Genomic DNA, 20355 nt, shown 5'->3' on the forward strand with positions numbered 1-20355 from the left:
TAAGAAAGGATTTCATAAACTTTAAAATTAATCATAAATGTATTGTTTTTCTTCAATAATCTCGAAGCATTATCACATGAAGGCTGCTTTTATAATATTATAAATTTCGAAAAATTTGGTTTTTAGTAGTATCAGTTTTATGTAAATGTAATTTTTTTCTTTAACTTTATTAAATTTTGCAAAATTTATTTGTAAAACATTTTTAATTGTGCTTTTTATTGTTATAATGAAATTCAGAACATTTTTTTTTTATATTATAAAAATTTTTATTCTCGTAAGTACTCAAATTATGAAACAAATTCTTTCTTTAGGTATGAATTCCAAAGTAGAATTTTTACTTTTCATTTTTTATTATGATAATAATGTTTTTATTTTGACATTCTTTCTATAAATTGGGAGATTTAAAAATTGTTGCTTACTGAAACTACGCAGATGTATAGGTGAATGAATAGATCCCAAATCATTACTAAGCTATGGTGATTTAAATAAGATATTCCAGTTTTTTTATTAAGATTAATTAATTTACTGTAATATCTTCTTTTTAAAGTTAGTTATACGGTTTCGTATATATTTACTTAGATGACTGTAAAATAATTTAGTAAATTAGTTATTAAAGAAGAAATAGACACCCTTACCGTTTATCATATAATGCAAAAGAGAGAAGTACTATTTTCTTATATATAAAATATTAATATACACAGATTTATTTTGCTTTTATCAAAGAATTTAAAAGAATAAGTAGGCTCTTCATTCCTTTGAAGAGCTATATTAGAATCAAATGTGATGATAATAGCAATTTTAGATCGGATAATCCTCCTTGGGGAGCACCAAAAGACGAATCCACATATAGAAAGGCAAATATTAATTTATGTTATCAGTAGATATTACTAAAATTGACATTTTAAAGAAGTAAAAGTGCATTTTTAAAACAATTAAATCAATATTAATGAAACTACACTGATTTATAAGCATAATCATACATAACAAATCTGTTCTTACCTTAAATCATTCTGAATCTCTACTTTCGTTACGAAATCGACTTTATAAAGAATTTTTTTTTCTAAAAGTATGTTAAAGCGTCAATTTCCTCTCAGAAAAGCGTAAGAGACAGTTAAAGGACTTTCCAAACATAAAAATTACCATACGACAATAAATTAATCTTGTTAAGTCGGATTAAAATTTCTCAGACATTCTCGTCGAAGTGGATCAGACTTGCTGTCCACAAGTTCACCTTAAATTTTTTTTTCCCCATTAGAAATTTCATCAAGCGAACTTGTTTACAGATCAGGGGCGAATTGAAGATCTGAACATCAGATAATACTTCTTTATCTTAGGAATTACGCCAGCTTTACTCTTTTGGGATTTTTATTACTCAATACTTTCGGAAGAGGATAAAAAGGTGGGAAATCGGCGAACAAAATATTTTCGTTTTTTGACTGCGCTTCAGAAAAAGTGAAAATAATTGACTTCTTTCAGAACAGTTTCGAATCGAATTTTTTCGTCGAGAAATGTCGAAGACTATCGTGATTAAAAATTTTATCAATGGAGAGTTCGTTCAGAGTAGACAGTTTCTTGATAGTTTTAATCCTGCTACAGGTGAATTGTTGGCTCGAGTACCGGATAGCGATGCTTTAGATGTAGACAAAGCCGTAAAGGCAGCTAAAAATGCCTTTCCTGAGTAAGTTGATATCACGTTTTGAGGCAGAGGATTCAACCATTGGCCAAAATATTGATTTTTTTGTTATTTATTTAATAGTTTTCTTACCCTTCTGCTCCGTGTCAATATTTCAAAGTTACCCCTTAATATTTCAGAAATTATTTAGATTTTTATTTGAAATGACAATTATTTATTTAGAAGTATTCGCAAAATAATGTCTTTTCTTAAAATGTCTTTTCTTCATAATAAGTTCTTCTTAATTTCGTATTAAATCTGTTTTCCCATTTAATACATGATTTTCAAATTTTCTTTTAAATTTAAATTTCTGTCCATGATGAAACTGTACTTATGCAATGAGTATTCTTTGGTTTATTTTCTTTTACATACAAAATATAATTTAAAGTACTGCTAGGTTTCTTCAGTTTTTACATACGTTAAAGTAAAAATCTGACGTTAGGTTTAATTTTAGATATAGCTTAAATTCTATGTTTTAGATAGTTTAGATAGTTTAATATCTAAATTAGATGTTTTAATATCACAATGTATCTACACAAATATATATATTTGTAAAAATCGTAAGAATTCTAATTCTTACGATTAATCGTAAGAATTAGAAAATCGTAATTCTTACGATTCTTTAATCGTAAAATCGTAATTCTTACGATTCTTTCGAGTTATTATTCCTTCAAATTCTTTTTTAAAAGTTAGAATTTAAGATTAAAAGATTTAAATTTGAGATTTAAACTTGTATCTTTAATAGGTCAGAAAATTTTAATTTTTTTTTCATTTTCATGATTACAAATGCTAAAAAGTTTTTCCTGGATAAAATATATAATATTTTTTAAATATTATAAATGAAATTTTATAAATTAATAATAATGAAATATTATAAATAAATAATGAAATGTTATAATTTGTCATTACTAATTTCGGCAAAAAATTATATCATAAATGAATATTAAATGCATATTTAATTATTAGTGCAGTCGTATACAATATATTTCAGCAAATCTTTGAAATGATTTTTAAGTTAAAATATTATATTTGAAAAAATATAGGAATTTTCAAAAATTAAAAACACGTTTTAAATTAAAATCTTAACTAAAATGTGCTCATCATTCTAATTTTTGCCTCTAACGTGAATTTTGAGATACAACAATATAAAATATAATAATTTAAATGAAAAAATAAATTAGCAAAAATATTATATATCCCTAATACTAAAAAGAGAGTTGTTAACATTTGAAAATATCTTCTAGCTCTCTATATTTGTAACGTATTGAAAACAAATTTGTTTTCGAAAAAGTTTTGTTGATAACATGTTTTAAAATGGTACAACATGTATAAATGTTAAAATGTTATATGAGATCTCTGAATATTTGAAGTAAAAATATAGAATATATTTATGAACTGCAAACGATGGAAATATCTTTACAAAATGTAATAGTTGAGTAGAATAGTTTTTAAATCAAAATATACATTAAAAAATGTTGAAAAGTTTTAATGAAACGTATTTATTTGATCATTCAAAATTTAAAAGAATACTGTAATTGATATTTCCAAAATATACTCATAAGAAAAAAAAAAATTCTTAATTTTTCTTTTGAAATATTCTGTGAGAAATTTTTCGGATAAATAATGCATGCAATGTGCTATTATATATATTAATTTCTGAAAAATAAATTGCCTGAAATAGTTCTTTGAATTTTAGTGTGATCTAAAAAAATATATTATTTTTTCCCCAATGTTCATTTTTCTTGAAACATCCATGATTTCTTTATTTGAACAAAATTTTAATGCATACATTGGAAAAATACTATAGTATAACACTAACAAAATTAATAAGTTTGTTTATTTAATTTGATCAATTAATTAATTAATATAATTAGTTAAAATAATTAAATGAATGCATTACTTAAAATTATCAGAATTAAAATTTGTCATTGCGCAGAATATAACGCTTAAAAAATTGAAGCTACCTTTTCTAATTATGTTTATTGATAATGAAGTTATTTATTTAATTAAATAATAATATAGCTACATTTATTTCAAAAGCAATGTTTTCCCAATTTAAATATACTTAATTGAATTTTATAGTTATACAAAATAAATAAATATTTATCTTTAACATATAATATAAAATCTTATGAAGGAGATTTGAAATTCTAGTCTAAAACATCGTAGCATTGTTTAGATTTGTTTGACACTACATTATTTTTTAAAATTTAATTTTAGTTTTACTGATGACTTATACAGAAAACAAATATTCAATATCGTTAAAATTGAATAATTGAAACTATGAAAAGTTTTGTTACAAAATATAATTAATATATTAATATTTAAGCAACTTGATTTTAATATTATCTTATACTATGGTTCTTCTTTTCGAAATGTTTTGTTTTGTCCCTTGGGTTGTATCTATAAATATTTAATGTTCTTTTTTTACTGTAATTAAGATTTTAATATATTGCTCTCGATAATAATTTATTTTATTTTATTTTTCATATGGAGACATGACATTTTTATCCTGTTACGATTACTGTATACGTACTATGTTTTTGAATTAATTATTATATTATTTTTCTACGTAAAATTGTTTTTTTTAAATAAATTGAAATGGCTTTGTTTTGATTTACATATCTGAAAATATACTATTTATATTGCATACTGTTTGTTTATATTTATTGATAAATGCATATTAATGTATTTAGCGGTACATTTAGTATGAAAACAAGACTTTTCTGTTTCGGGTTTTTTTACTTTCGTTTTCGTTTTACCGCAGTTTTTTTTAGCCCTTTATATTCAATTTTTTTCGCCAGATTATAAATACAATCTGTCCTCAATGCATTTTTTCTCATTGTTTTCAAATAAATTCTACTCTGATAAAAGGCTGGGAAGATGCACTCAGTTATCTCCCTGCTGACCGCGAATCTAAAACCTTCGCGTGAATAAGTCAACGTGGGTTTTGGTTTTAAAAAAATGGGTGGAATTAAAATTGAATACAACGATAGACTTTTTTTTGCAAGTGCAAATATTTTTTGTGCAGAAGAAGCACTGAAAATATCGAGAAAAAAACTTTAGAATTTCGATAAAGTTTTAATTAAAATTTTATTTTATGTTAAATCATTGTATCTAGACAATAACCAGTGTTCTCGGATAAATTTTTGATTTCATACTTTCGAATCTTGCCTATCTTCCCTTTTATTATTTCGCTTATTTTACTTTTTTATTTCTTAAATACATCTCGGTTTATTTTTCAATAAAACATTCTTAATATTTGGTTGAATTAATTTTTATTATAAATGTCATAAATTAATAAAATCAGATTTCATGAAATTCTTTCTATTTTGTCATTTCAAATTCACATGATAAATGTTATATGATCACTACCAATTCGTATTTTAATTCTTCTGCTCATTGTGCAACGGCTGCTCATAAGAAAAACGCCTTTTTTCTTTACTCTCTGAAATAATTGATCCTTTTTCATGTAAGCGTCAGAGAATTAATTAAATTTTTTGATTTTTTCATTAATTATTAATTTTTTAATATCTTTAATGTAATTTGATATCGCATTGGAATTATTTCTGCTGGCTAGTTTTATTAGGGTTAGTGTTGTATACTTTAAATTAATTTTTTTTCACGATATGCAAGTTGACATATCCATCGTTGTTCTTTCATCTTTCTGACTATTGAAATATTAAAAAATTAATCGATTGTCGCACAGTATCCTTTTTTTATACTTCAGCAATTGGAACACAATTTAAAGTACTTGTTACTTATCAAAAATTGTGAACAAAGGTTAAAGATGTCATATATCATTATAACTTTTTAATATTGCAGAGTGTAAATGTCTTGCAACAGAAAGAAAAAATGTTCGAAATTAATACTTATCAAAATCCCAACGTCCTTGTAAACAAAAGCTTTTAAATATCCTATATAATGTATATATTATTTTTAAATAAAATATTCATTTTAATGAACTATTAAAACACAAAATATACATAAAATGTCTTACTATCAGCAGTTTTATTTTTAATCAAAAAGAGAAAATTTTGTTGACTAAAGAATTTTAATCTTTGTGAGTTCTGAAAGAAATACAATTCTAGGAAAATGGCAATTTTTAATAATCGCATAAAAATTAATTTTTTTCTGTGTAATTATGATTAATTTTTTAAGAAAATTTAGTTACATTTTGGGCGAAGACTTAAATATATATTTACAACATGGAATTCAAAGTCAACCATTTTCACAGATAATTTTCAATCATTAAAAGCAAATAGTCTAAATTTGAATTAAATGACAAAATTCCTCAAAATAATATTCATGTTAATAAAATTTTCTCAATATTACTTAAATGTATATGTCTTCATATGAAAGTGGGATTGTAGTATAATGTGGGAATGTAGAATGTAAATATGTCTTCTCATATGGAAATGGGAATGTAGTAGCTACGCTAGATAATTGAAAGTAAAAAATCTTGGAAAAATTAGCAAAGAATAGGCACGAAAAGAAATAAGCGCTAGAAGAATATCAGCCACTTGTAATTTCATACAAGTGGCATTTTCCCTGACATCATCAATTCTTTTAGAATATTCCACTTACCTTTCTTCTATTTCCACTTATTAGCAATCAATGGCACCTTAAAACTTCACTTAGCTGGGAATCAAAGACATGCCGAAATATCAATAGAATTGTAAAATTCAGCAAAAAATAGTGAAATTTTTTTTAAGAATTCTGTTGAAATGAAGTTTGTGTATAAAAATAAAAAATTCGGAAATAAAGACAAACGATTTTATAAAAATCAAGTGCAGACGATTATTATTCAAATAATAAATTATCTAAGAAGCAAAAATTAAAAAAAAAAATCATATCTTTTTTAAAAAGCAATAAAAATATTCTTATCATTATATAAAATAAATTTATTTAAAACAATTTCACGCTTAATTTAATTTTTAAATAAATAATTATCTGTTAATTATTCTTGATTTTTAGTTCTCTTAAAACTCTTGCAGTACATGTACAACTCAACAACAAACAAAAAAGATTAGTAGAACAGTTTCTCACGAACTATATGCTTGATTAATTTTTTTATAATATTGGCGACAAATTTAAAGGGTAATTTTAAGTACATTTCAACTCATTTTTCTTGTGCATAGTAAAATTAAAAATTATTGGAAAGCGATTGCTAAATTGATGACGCAGATTCTGTGTTTATTTATGGTTTATTATATGGTTGATGGTTTATTATTTTGTCCCCCATTTTTCAGTTGGTCAAATAAAGAACCCGCCGTCCGCTCCAAGTTACTGCATCGTCTTGCTGATCTTTTGGAATCCCGCTTGCTGGAGTTCGCTACAGCTGAATCCAGAGATCAAGGAAAACCTCTTTGGTTGGCGCATAAAATCGAAATACCGAGAGCTGTTCTCAATATTCGTCACTTCGCCAATACAATCCTGTGTGATAAAGAAATGTTAGTACAAATTTCATGTTTTAATTTTCATTGAACTTATTCTTCAGGATGCAGATTAATATAATCAAAGCATTGACATAGCAGTAAAATCTTTTAAATGATTTAAGATAATTGGAAATTCTCGACAAAGAAAAAAATCGCCGAAATTTGAGCTGTAAATAAAGGTGTTTTTTTAAGTTAATATTATAATGTAAAATTTAGTACATATAAAAATGACAAGTAGTTTTATTATTAAACAGCAAGAAAATTGTTTTAAAAATATTTGTTTTTTAACAGTAAATCGAAAATGTGTTGTATTGCGATAATCTTAAAGTTCATAATTACAAACGGCATGCGCTGAAAAAAGAATTCAAAAATATCGTGAAGAACTGAGTAATATGTACTGTGAACTTATTTTATTTTCCCACTTCAATATACTTAAAATTAAAATTTAAAACAATTATTGAGTGTTATATTAATTGAAAATCTTAAAATTTAAGATATATTTCATTATAAATGTCTTTTTAAAATATATTACGAAGTAGTAATAAAATAGTTAAGATAGTTTACTATAAATATTTTAATAGAGTTAAAATAGTTTCAAGAGATTTTAATATTTATAAATATTGTAGTATAAAATTTCATACTGTTGCACTAAAAGTTTTTTTTTATATATGTGTCAAAATAGGAGACAGAATGTTATTTTGGGAAAAAAAACATGTCAATAGAATGTCCATTTTTTATGAGATAAATATTTTTATGAAAAAAAAAACTAACTTTCTTAAAGAACAAACCTTTCTAATTTAATTCAAATATTTAAAAGCTTGCTATAATGAGAAATATCAAATAAGATAAAAAAAAAATCCTCGTAATAATATTAATTCTCGTAATATTTTTAATCCTCGTATATAAATAGAAAATATTGTAACTGTAGAAAAGAAATGTGAAAAAATGACTGTTTGAATCAATGAGAAACAATCGGCGAACACAAATTTCAAGACAGAAGCGATGCCACTTGAAAATTTTGAAGGGAATTTGTAAAATGACATAATTTATATTTCAGAATATTATTTATATAAATTAAACTTCGAATTTCATCAAAATTTATTTAATAACTAGCTTTTACCCGCGACGTACGCATGGAAATAGATTGGAATTTATAGCATCCATGGCTTTATCTTTTGTTACACCTGCGCATGCGTGAATTTTCAACGCCAATTGGGGCAACACAACTGTATGAATTTTCTGAGCCAGTTGGGGTAACGCAATATAGATTATAAACTTTTAATTTCCTTTATTCTGTTTTATTTTAATTCAAAAGTACTTTAGAATGAATCTGAAAGATCGATTAATTAACAATGTTTAATTTTAAATGTATCGAACACTAAGAAAATAAACAGAATCGTTTGAAATAATAGTCAAAATCATGTTAAGCTTAATCTCATTAGCGTGGGAGAAAAAAAAACCCTGAAAATTTACACATTTGGCGATTTTTGGCTAAAAAAAATTTCTTAGCCAAAAATGATTTAACATGATTTTTGGCAAAATCATGTTAAGCCTAATCTCACTGGTGTGGGGGGGGGAAAAAAACGAAAAAAACCCCAGAAGTTTTACTCATTTGGCGATTTTTAGTGGGAAAGTTAGTTTTAAATGAATAAACAATTAATCACTCAATTCAACGGAATAAATAGTAGCCTATGTCCTATTCCAGACTATAATCTATCTCTCAGCTAAATTTCATCCAATTCTATTCAGCCGTTCTGACGTGAATGACTAACAAACATACATACATCCAAACTTTCACATTTATAATAGTAGTATAGATATAAATACAATTTATTTACATAGTATACCTGAAATAAAACAAAGCAGCAAATCAAGTCCGTGTTTCTTTAAAATGAATTCAAGTCTATTTTATTTATCGATCGAGATTGAGATAGCTACAACAGTATAATACACATAATTTTTAAACTTTCAATTAAAATGAAAACACAGTTGTCAACAATCAGAACACACTGCGCATGCATGAATTTTCAACGCCATTTGGCGTAACGCAAATGCGTGAATTTACTACGCCAGTTGGGTTAACGCAATACAGATTAGAAATTTTCAATTTCCTTAATTCATGTTTTATTTTAATTTAAAAGTACTTCAGAATTAATCCGAAAGATAGATTAATTAACAATGTTTAATTTTAAATGCATCAATCACTAAGAAAATAAACAGAATCCTTTGAAATAATCGGTCGAAAATATATTAAGCCTAACCTCATTAGTGTGGAGAAAAATAATTGAAGCCTTACTCCTTTTTGGTGGGATTTGGCCTCAAATTTTTGGCTGGAAAGTTAGTTTTTAATTAATAAAAAATTAACTACTCAATTAACCGGAACAAATAGTAGCCTATGTCCTATTCCAGACTATAATCTATCTCTGTGCTAAATCATCCAATTCCGTTCAGCCCTTCTGGCGTGATTGATTAACAAACATCCATCCATCCAAACTTTCACATTTATAATAGTAGTATAGATTAAAACTACAGTCCATATTTTCTTAAGTGATTTCTTGATGCACATTTCATTACCCTACCCGCTAGTTTGAAACATTTATTCATTTCATATGGGGATATTTTTAATCTTCTGGAATTTGAAGATCAAGTACTATAATTAGTGATTGATTTTTTAAGTATTTAGTAGCCACGGTTGTGCCTATTATGATCCTCTTTTGTAATAGCTTATCAATATTGTTTTCAAATTTCAGCATATTTTTTAAATTAAGCAAAATGTTTTACTTAAGAGACTTATTCATTATTTTTTTATATTAACAACTCTGTGAATATTTATGTTATTTTTTTACATGTATAATTTGGAAATAATGACTGACGTATTAAAATTCCCCCCAAAAAAAATTATTTGAATTTTTTTTTTCAAATATTTTTTTCGGAACAAGCAAATTGAACGAACTTACTTCCAAGCTTATAATATAAAAACTACCGTTTTAAGTAGTACTTTGACTAAAAAGAATGCATTAAAGGATTAAAAGATTATTTTTACTATAAACGTTTGATATGAAACAGATCATATTATTTAAACACTATTTTCATTTTATATTAAGAGCATACATGTAAGAAATAATAACTGCTCTGATAAAAGATTCCATTTAGTAAAAATTAATGTATTATTTATATTAAATGAACAAGGGCTTGTTAAAAATAGAAACGTCTTTCGAAAAGATAGAAAAAGTAGTTGGTACCGAGAATTAATGAGGAAATCTTCGGAATGAAAAAGAACATTTTCATTTCTAGAACACTAATGAGGTAAACGAAATATTAATATCTGTTGTTTCATCAGAGAAAAGAAATAAAAGGATGTAAATGAAACCTTTTCTGTAAATATCATGAACCCGAAAATAAAAGCATGTTTTTTTGTTTTTTTTCCTGCTCTTTTGGATAATGAGAAATCACATTATTTCCTTCAAGTTGAGGAAGTGTATTTCATAGATTCTCTCATTAAAGATATGCAACCAATTAATGATATGAATATGTATTATCATGTAGGATTAATTAACACTATATACGTAAAATTTACTGTTCAAGTGCGGTATCATTGTATATTTTTATTTCGCTTGATTTGTTTATAGTTTGTAAAAGTGTAATTTTATAATTGATTTTTTTTCATTAATTTTTCTGATATGATGGATCAATTTTTTAAAATTTTAGTATTATTGATAAAAAAAATATTTAAATATTTTAAGAAGAAAATATTTAATAAATTTATGATCTTAATTAAAATTAGATTTCAGAAAAATGACAAAGTTTGAAATGAATTCGAAAAAAAATGAAAATGTTGTCATATTTATAATAATGAATTAAAAATTAAATATTGAAAATTTTTAAAAAATATAAAAAAATCATTCTATTATTAAAACATCAGTAAACTATAGTTTTTATTTATTTTACTAAGTTTATTTTAACTGAGTTATTGAGAAAAAAAATATATCCATATGCAAGAAAATAATCAGAGATCGAGCAGACGGTGTAAATATTTCTGTAGTTATCTGGAATCAGAATTAATATTTGAGCTTCGCAGTTTATTGTTGTTTTAATTTTAATGTTCTCATGTCGGGCCTTTCTTAATTTAATAGGACTGCAATATATATATTTTTTTCTACTTGGAAGCATCTTTAGGTGAAGCTAATGAATAGAATGAAATCATGCTTAATTTAGTTCCTTGTTTAGTTACTTGTGGATGTCGCAATCTTGAACTGCGGCAGCTTGGAAAAGACAATACCATGAGCTTTCATCTAGTTCTCCAAACTATCACATCACGACATCACGCCAGTGGGAAGGCATTAGGATCAGGAAGTCAGATTTAAGACGTACCAAGCCTACGTACACAACGTATCAAACCTGGAATTTTCCGACTTCCGATAGCATATCATTCTCCAATGGCTTGCTAGAATGGATCCAAATTTCATATAAAGACTGTGGGAAGCAAGGGAAGATGAATTCCGCAAAATAAATAGAAAATGAGGAAATGAATTTTTTTAAAATTATAAATGAATAAAATAAATTAATATCATTACCGTCATTAGTTAGAATGATAGTTCATTGGAAATCTTGCACAGATCTAAGGGGCTTTCCTTTTGATTAATAAAAGATTTATGTGTTTTATGGTGCAAATTAATCATTTTTGTATGACTTAAGTAATTTTTCCAGTACACAAAAATAATTGAATTTCTGTACAGTCGAATTTCCGAGACTCCAATTATTGACTCGTTTGTTGTTTGAATAACGCCAAAATCTCTCCTATCGCCTACTTTTTTTTGTGGAATCATTATTTCAAGCTTTTCACCATCTATCTGTGAAATTCAGCTTCATTCCATTCGTGAGTTTCAGCTGCAGATGTCTTCAAACATGAAAGTTATATTAAAGTCACCCTTTAAATTAATTTATTTGCTTATCGGCAATGGTACGACATTTGAATCCAGATAACAAATATATAGTGTTTAATATAAGCTATGGAAGACACATTTCACAAAAATTTAACAGGCTTTGGCTCATTTTTTTGTGTACAAAAAAAGTGCATCAAGTATTTTTTTATGTGCAGTTATCATTATCAGTAAAATTTTTACTAAGGGAGAAAATTATGTCATTCTTAAAAGTATTTGAAGTTTGATAGCAGAACATTGCATTTGATCTATATAATACCGACTTAAAACATTAACCTAGAACATCCACATAATAATTTGAATCCATAAAAATTTGAATTATTCGAAATTTAATTAATATTTTGCAATAAAAAAAACAATTATTTATGTATTTGCAATAAGCTTTCCTTGTCAATTTAAACTGATTGTGCAGCTTCGTTTCGTAACCTACTTCAGAGAATCCCAGTTATTAATTGTTTCAGCGTGACAATATGAAGTTATGCTCTTAGCCCTGCGACATATTTGATGTAGTGGATAAGATTGGTATCTTGATATGGCAAATATATATATATGATGATGCATATTAGTGGATAACTAGCCTAATGTAGTGGATAAGATCTCTATCGTAGTGTCGTAAATACTAATGTTCATTGGTCGACAGTATCCTTAATGTAGCGGATAAATTCTCTGCGCCGCTTTTCGCATTAAATGATGATGAGCATTGTAAGGCAAAATATTTAATATTTCTTATTTATACATCAGCTAATGTATATCAAGCTCATAATGTATATTGTATATCAGTATATCAAGCTCAATTTTAAACAATATGATGTTTGACTGATAATTCATTGAGGACATTGCTGAATACAAACATTCTGTAATCTTAAGTCACGAGGGATTGTTTAAAGTCACTTTTCCCTACAGCTTTAATAAGCTGTTTTAAAAAAATCAAATTAAAGATGATTTAAATATATTACCTATGCAAAAATTTGTATTTTATTACATATAAATAAAACAACTTCTTTTTGATGCGAAGAAATTTCAAACAAATAATTTATTTAATGCTTATTTAACTTCCAATGATTACTTAAAATATATACATGTATGTATGAAACATTTTGAAAGATGAATAAATTTATAAATAGCAGGCAATATTTCTCATTCCAAATAATAAGCTCTTGCCAGGCAGTCTTATTCCAGAATATATATATATATATTTTAATTCTTTATCAGTGTTATTCTAAAATTGTTCAAATACCTTCTATTAACGGCTAATATTATTTTCAGATGTATTAATCAACCTGAAGATGGTATTCTCAATTATACATCACGTTCGCCGTGTGGAGTTGCCGGTATTATTGTTCCATGGAACCTCCCGTTGTATTTGTTGACTTTCAAACTAGGCCCTGCCTTAGCTTATGGTAATACAGTTGTAGCCAAGCCAAGCGAGTTTACGTCGGTCACAGCGTGGATGCTTTGTTCTTTGATCAAAGAAGCAGGTAAAGATTTTCTTGGTTTCAAAATCTAAATAGCATATTTGCGGATTTCAGAATCTTTAATATTTCATACTAGTGATTATAGTCTGTATTGTAGGGGTAAAATCCACATGTTTTTTATTAATGAAAAAATAATCATTAATTAATTGTCATATACATTTCCTTAAAATATGCTTCAATATTTGTGATCAAAATTTTAGGTTTGCTTCGTATGCGAAAAAGTAAAAGTCTATCTAATATTTAACAGAATTGAAACGCGCTCGTAAATAAACGCTTATTTTAAAAAAAAATTTTAATGCAAATGATTATTTTATGCTACAAAATATTAAATTATGTTTTTATGGACGATGTTGACTCATTTTAGAATTTTAGGCGTGGGTGGGGCGGTTATTCCTCACATTTTATTTTTAAAAAATAATCTGCTGCAAGCTCCATTTGAATCATTGTCCATTAGCTTATTAACGCGTTATTTTTTTTTTCCAATTGTAAATTATATTACAACTAATACGATAACTTTAACTTAAGTTTTCCAACTCTTTCCTCGAAACGTTTCTTCATATATGGTACATAAAATGGCGCATAAATGGTCTTGAATTTGAATTCTCTTTACAAATAAAAAAAAATAGCTTGCTTATATTATCAAAAAATTATTTGGTGTTCTCCACAAACTAAAAAAAGTAAATTTTTTTTCATCATCTGTTTTCAGATCCAAGTTACTCTGAGTTTGAAAAAATTAAGATTTATTTTTTCAATACGAAGAAGTATTCTTACTGAAAATAAAAATCCTCATGAGATTTTTATTATTATAAGAAAATTATCACATTTTTAGCACTAAAATCTATCCAATATCCGTCTTTTCTCATTTTCTTAATAACACTATGTAACACTAACTATCAAATATGAACATTCTTTTTCAAAATTTTTCTTAAGTATTTACTAAGGTCGTGAAATATATTACATTGGTAAGAAATTTCCATGTCCTTTGAAAAAAAAAATTCTCCAAGAAAGCTGTTTTAAAAAGGAGATACTATAACGATCATTGATATGAATTTAATGAGCGCCTTACAGGTACCTGAAAGAGTATTTAAAAACTGTAATGCACTTACAAGAGAAAATAACCAATTCTTTAATTTATACATCGTTAAGATTAATAATTATTAAATGTTTCTCTGCATGGAATAAAAATACTTTGCTGTCTGTGTCCTTTTCGACAGAAGGTTTTGTATGTAAACCCGTGCATAGCGTAAGTCATATCACTGACTCTCTGACCCGCCCGAAGGCACACGAATAAAGAAAACTGAATGACCGGACAGCCGTAACAGCAACACTAGCGGGAACTGTAGTTGAGTCCTAAGGGCATCACCGGCCACGTTACAACCCTCCCCGAAGGAAGTACGTCCCGTCATCGATGGGAGGAGCCAGATCCCCCACCTTTTTGTGTACCCTCCAGGATGGCGAGATCCAACCACCATACCGGAAGCATCTCATCCTCATTTCGAGGTGCCCCCGGGGGTTCTGTGCATAGGGTACAATTTGATTATGTTGGATTAATTATAAATTTTTTCCTAGTTTTAAATATATAGATTAAATACTTGTGGCATAATAAAAAGACTTGCACAAAATGCATAAACAGATAAGCTAGACATAAAGATACGCATATAGAATGCATACAAAAAGCAAAAAAATAGACAGTGCTGATCTTGAAACATATAGTTCTCCCATATCTAGATAAATATGCATAGAAAAAGAATTAAGTAGATTCAGATAGGAGCATAGCAAGTTATAAATTGTAAGTGGAGAGAACAATGATCGCATTTAAAGAAAACATCTTCATTTTATCTTTATTTTTTATTTAGAGCAGCACTACATTTCTTTTCTTTTTTGTTTACTCGTTACTGAACAGGTATACCTGATGGCGTTGTCAATATGGTATTTGGTTACGGACCAAAAGCTGGAGAAGCATTGATCAGGCATCCAGATACATCTCTCATTACGTTTACTGGCAGTGATAGAGCTGGTCTACACATCGGAGAAGTGGCTGGGGCTATGGCGAAAAAAGTCTCTCTTGAGGTTAGTAAAATATTCTTACTCCGTAAGAGTAAGTAAAAAAGAAAAGAATCTGTAAGAAAAAGATAGATGAACTTGATATCATATAGAATGCTCAGAGAATCACTTTCACCAGCAGGGATGACTTAGTTCGTGTTTCTATACATCTTACGATTACTATCAGGTAGACTTTGCTTACAATCAGAGGTAATTATTTGGGCCTTTGGGTACTTTAAATCTATTGTGTGACATCTCGCTTTAAAACAAAAGTAGGAAATTATCAAGAGGATATACGTATATCTTCAATCGAATTACATATATTTCATGAATATTTTTTAAACAAGAAAATGTCTTCTGCTTCGAATTTCTTTGATGTTTCCAAAATATTCCGCTTTTTGAATTAAACTCAACTATATAATAAAGAGAATAAAGAATGATATTGAAAAATTTCACTCTGCTGATCGAGTCTAAAAATGGACACTGATTTGGTGCAAGAGATACGAAAAAAAAAAAAACATTTATCTAATTTGTTTTATTGTTAATTACTTTGTTCACATATTCAAGATCAGATAGATTGACATCTTCCAGTATAATTGATTTTTATTCTCAATTATAAAGCAAAGATTACATTCTAAAATTCAGTTCTTCAGTTTGTTGCTTTTTTTTTAAATTTATCAACATCGAGACGAAAATCCGATTATTATTTATTACCTAACAATTAAATTATACAAAATTAATTATAGAAGTAAAAATTTAATTTAACCGAAAAGGTATCATTGTATAGTATAGTACATGTTAAAACACTGTAACGAATACATTACAATAAGCCTCCATTAAATACCCTAATATAATGAGTATAAAAATATCACCTAGAGAGAGTACATAAATGCACAAACATAACAAAAGTAAGAGAGTACATAACAAAAATAAGCATCATAAAACATCGATTTTCATTTATATGTTTAATCATAATCTTATAAACATTATAATGATGAAATATTTTATTTATACATCGTCTTCGTTGTTGAAGAAGTCTAAAATCTCCAGAGAACAGAAATATCGTTTTAGGATCATGAACTGTGATATACATATCATGACATTGGCGAATTCATAGAAAAAAAATTAGAATTTCAATAATTTAAATGACGATAAAAAAGAATTTGAAGTTTTTCTACGTTCTTTTAAAGGACCAATGGAATCCATTTAAAAACTTCGAATTTATTTCGTTTACCAAAACACTTCTGAAATAAATACACTAGTTTTAATTTATAATTCATAGCATATTTATTATAAAATTTTGAAACTCATTTGCATATAAATTCAATACCAGATGACACCACTCTATAGAATCGAAATTTATCGATAAACTGTTAATTAAATTCATTTTCATCATAAACATTTAAGTTAATAAAAATTCAGAATTCTAGATATCATGAAGTGGCGAAAAATCGATTTCAAAATTCCACCTTTTCAAATATGAAACAAGTGCAGTGAAATAAAAGTTTGTGAAAAATCACAGAAGGATTTGCAGCTGGTGATTTATGATTGTGGTGATTTATTGAAACAGAGGAGCATTGCTGCCAAAAAAGGATTTCAGAAAAACTTGATATCATAAAAAACTAAATCAGAAGAAAGCGATGAAATAAATCTAGGCACGTATCAAGCAAAGCCGGACTGAAAAAAATGAGTTGAACCATTGTTTGTTTTTCAGATATACATTTTTATTTGCCGAAAATGAAGTGCAATTTGAAATATTTTGATTTCAATTACATCTTTGAAGTAAGCGATTTTAGATCTTATCTATACTTATAATAAAGCTCAATGTGTGTGTGTGTGTGTTGGCGCTCTACAGGCCAGGTCATTTGACATACAGCTACCAAATTTGGTACATGTATACCTTAGAGATCGGGAATGTGCACCTGGGGTCCCTTTTTTTGAAATTTTAATTAGAATTTTAATTATTAATTAAAAACTAACTTTCCCGCCAAAAAAATCTTCCATTTTCCCCACCGCCAACTTTTCCGCCAAAATAATCTTCCATTTTCCCCAACGCCAAATGATTTAGGCTTTAGTTCTTTTTTTCTCCCAACAGTAATGAGGCTAGGGTTAAGATTTTTCGGCGGATTATTTCAAACGATTCTGTTTATTTTCTTAATATTTTATGCATTTAAAATTAAACATTGTTAATTAATCCATGTTTCAGATTCATTCTGAAGTACTTTTGAATTAAAATAACACAGAATAAAGGAAATTAAAAATGTATAATCTGCATAGCGTTACCCCAACTGGCGTAGAAAAATTCACGCATTTGCGTTACCGTAAAAGGCGAAGAAAATTCACGCATGCGCACTGTGTTCTGATTGTTGGCATGGCAACCATTGTCAACGGACGATTTAAATTACTTTTAGGTTAGTTGTATGCTTTTGTAAGTAAATTGTATTTATGTTAGTTATATATTTTTTGTATATGCTGATAGTTTTAAGTACATCGTTTTTTAAGTAGTTTTTTTTAACCTGTTTTCAATGATTTAAATTATTTTTAGGTTAGTTGCATGCTTTTGTAATTAAATTGTATTTATGTTAGTTATATATTTTTTGATATATGCTTATAGTTTTAAGTACATCGTTTTTTAAGTAGTTTTTTTAAACCTGTTTTCGACCGATTATTTTAAACGATTCATTTTATTTTCTTAGTGTCTGATGCATTTAAAATGAAACATTGTTAATTAATCGATCCGTTCATGATGAATCTGAGAAAATTTTGTTGACAAATTCTTGAGATATTATATAAATTAAGAAAGATATTCTTTAGTGCCCATAAAGTTTAAACGCTCAGTGACTCTATTATCAGCAATCATATTATTAAAAAAAATGCTTTGTTTCAGTAAAAAATATTATTATATTAATTGCAGATTAATCCTTTACACTTTAATTTAAAGCATAAATTCTACGAGGGGTAACAGAAAATTAGAGAGATACATATTACGTTATGACTGAAGGCCTTTATAATATTATAAATGAATTATATGACTATCAAAATTTGAAGTTTTAAAATATTTTGCTGAAGAATCTATTAAAGTTGGAATTGCATAAAATATTTAATTATTAAAATTTTAACGAACATTAAGATTGGCGAACCGGCTGGTCGCCAAAGGCGGCTAGTATTTAATAAAAATAATTTGATTATGCATATCAAAATTACATGTTTGTGGAATTTTAAAACAGCAAACTTATTTTTCTATTTTTGATTTATATTTTCACATTCTCACGTAACTCTTTCGGATCGATGTTCCCAAAGAAAAAGCACTATATTGGCAAAAAATGTGACATTGGTAATTTGATGAAATTCCACTTTTGGATCTCCCTGAAGCAGAAACAAATTTATTTTTGGAATCATCTCTATAAATAGGACAACTCAAAAACGTTACCAAGTAAAAGAATGGATTTTGGTAGGTGATAATCTTTACATAAAAAGTGCAAATTTACATCGAATTTTGGACAAAATCCAAATTAAAAGCAAATCTGTTTTCTGATCATCCATGTGCATGTGGATGCAATAATTCAAAAATGCTAAGAGGCTGGAAAGATGAAATTTAGATATGATTTTATCATCCCAACTGTTGATATGTATTAAATTTCCGATTAAATTCTTTAACAGATTCACCGTATATTGGTATACTAGCCGCCTTTGGCGACCAGCCGGTTCGCCAATCTTAATGCTCGTTAAAATTTTAATAATTAAATATTTTATGTAATTCTATGTAATATTATGTAATACTTTAATAGCTTCTTCATCAAATATTTTAAAGCTTCAAATTTTGATAGTCATGTAATTCACTCATAATAATATAAAATCCTTCAGCCATAACATAATATGTATCTCTCTAATTTTCTGTTAGTTCCGGTAGAATTTATGCTTAAAATTAAAATGGAAATGACTAAACTGCAATTAATATAATAATATTTTTTACTGAAACAAAGCATTTTTTTAATAATATGATTACTGATAATAGAGTCACTGAGCATTTAAACTTTATGGGCACTAAAGAATATCTTTCTTAAGTTATGTAATATCTCAAGAATTTGACAACAAAATTTTCTCAGATTCATCATGAACAGATCGATTAATTAACAATGTTTAATTTTAAATGCATCAAACTTTAAGAAAATAAAATGAATCGTTTAAAATAATAGGTCGAAAACAGGTTTAAAAAACTACTTAAAAAACGATGTACTTAAAACTATAAGCATATACAAAAAATATATATAACTAACATAAATACAATTTAATTACAAAAGCATGCAACTAACCTAAAAATAATTTAAATCATTGAAAACAGGTTAAAAAAATCTACTTAAAAAACGATGTACTTAAAACTATAAGCATATACAAAAAATATATAACTAACATAAATACAATTTACTTACAAAAGCATGCAACTAACCTAAAAATAATTTAAATCATCCGTTGATAACGGTTGTCATGGCAACAATCAGAATGCGCATGCGTGAATTTTCTTCGCCAGCTCCGGTAACGCAAATGCGTGAATTTTTCTACGCCAGTTGGGGTAACGCTATGCAGATTATGCATTTTTAATTTCCTTTATTCTGTGTTATTTTAATTCAAAAGTACTTCAGAATGAATCTGAAATATAGATTAATTAACAATGTTTAATTTTAAATGCATAAAGCATTAAGAAAATAAACAGAATCGTTTGAAATAATCCGCCGAAAAAAGTTAACCCTAGCCTCATTACTGTTGGGAGAAAAAAAAATTGAAGCCTT

General features: G+C 26.9%; 1 protein-coding gene across 1 annotated transcript in view; it reads left to right on the plus strand.

The window, feature by feature from the left end:
* Nucleotides 1-1399: 1399 nt before the first annotated feature.
* Nucleotides 1400-20355, plus strand: part of LOC129969697 (2-aminomuconic semialdehyde dehydrogenase-like) — a 34481-nt gene continuing 15525 nt past the window's right edge. The window contains exons 1-4 of the mRNA XM_056084383.1: nt 1400-1678; nt 6925-7125; nt 13317-13528; nt 15429-15595. Of these exons, the coding sequence (XP_055940358.1) occupies nt 1509-1678; nt 6925-7125; nt 13317-13528; nt 15429-15595 (750 nt within the window). The 5' untranslated portion in view covers nt 1400-1508. The remainder of the gene's footprint in view (nt 1679-6924; nt 7126-13316; nt 13529-15428; nt 15596-20355) is intronic.

The sequence above is a fragment of the Argiope bruennichi genome, chromosome 5, assembly GCF_947563725.1.
Source record: "Argiope bruennichi chromosome 5, qqArgBrue1.1, whole genome shotgun sequence".
NCBI lineage: Eukaryota > Metazoa > Arthropoda > Arachnida > Araneae > Araneidae > Argiope > Argiope bruennichi.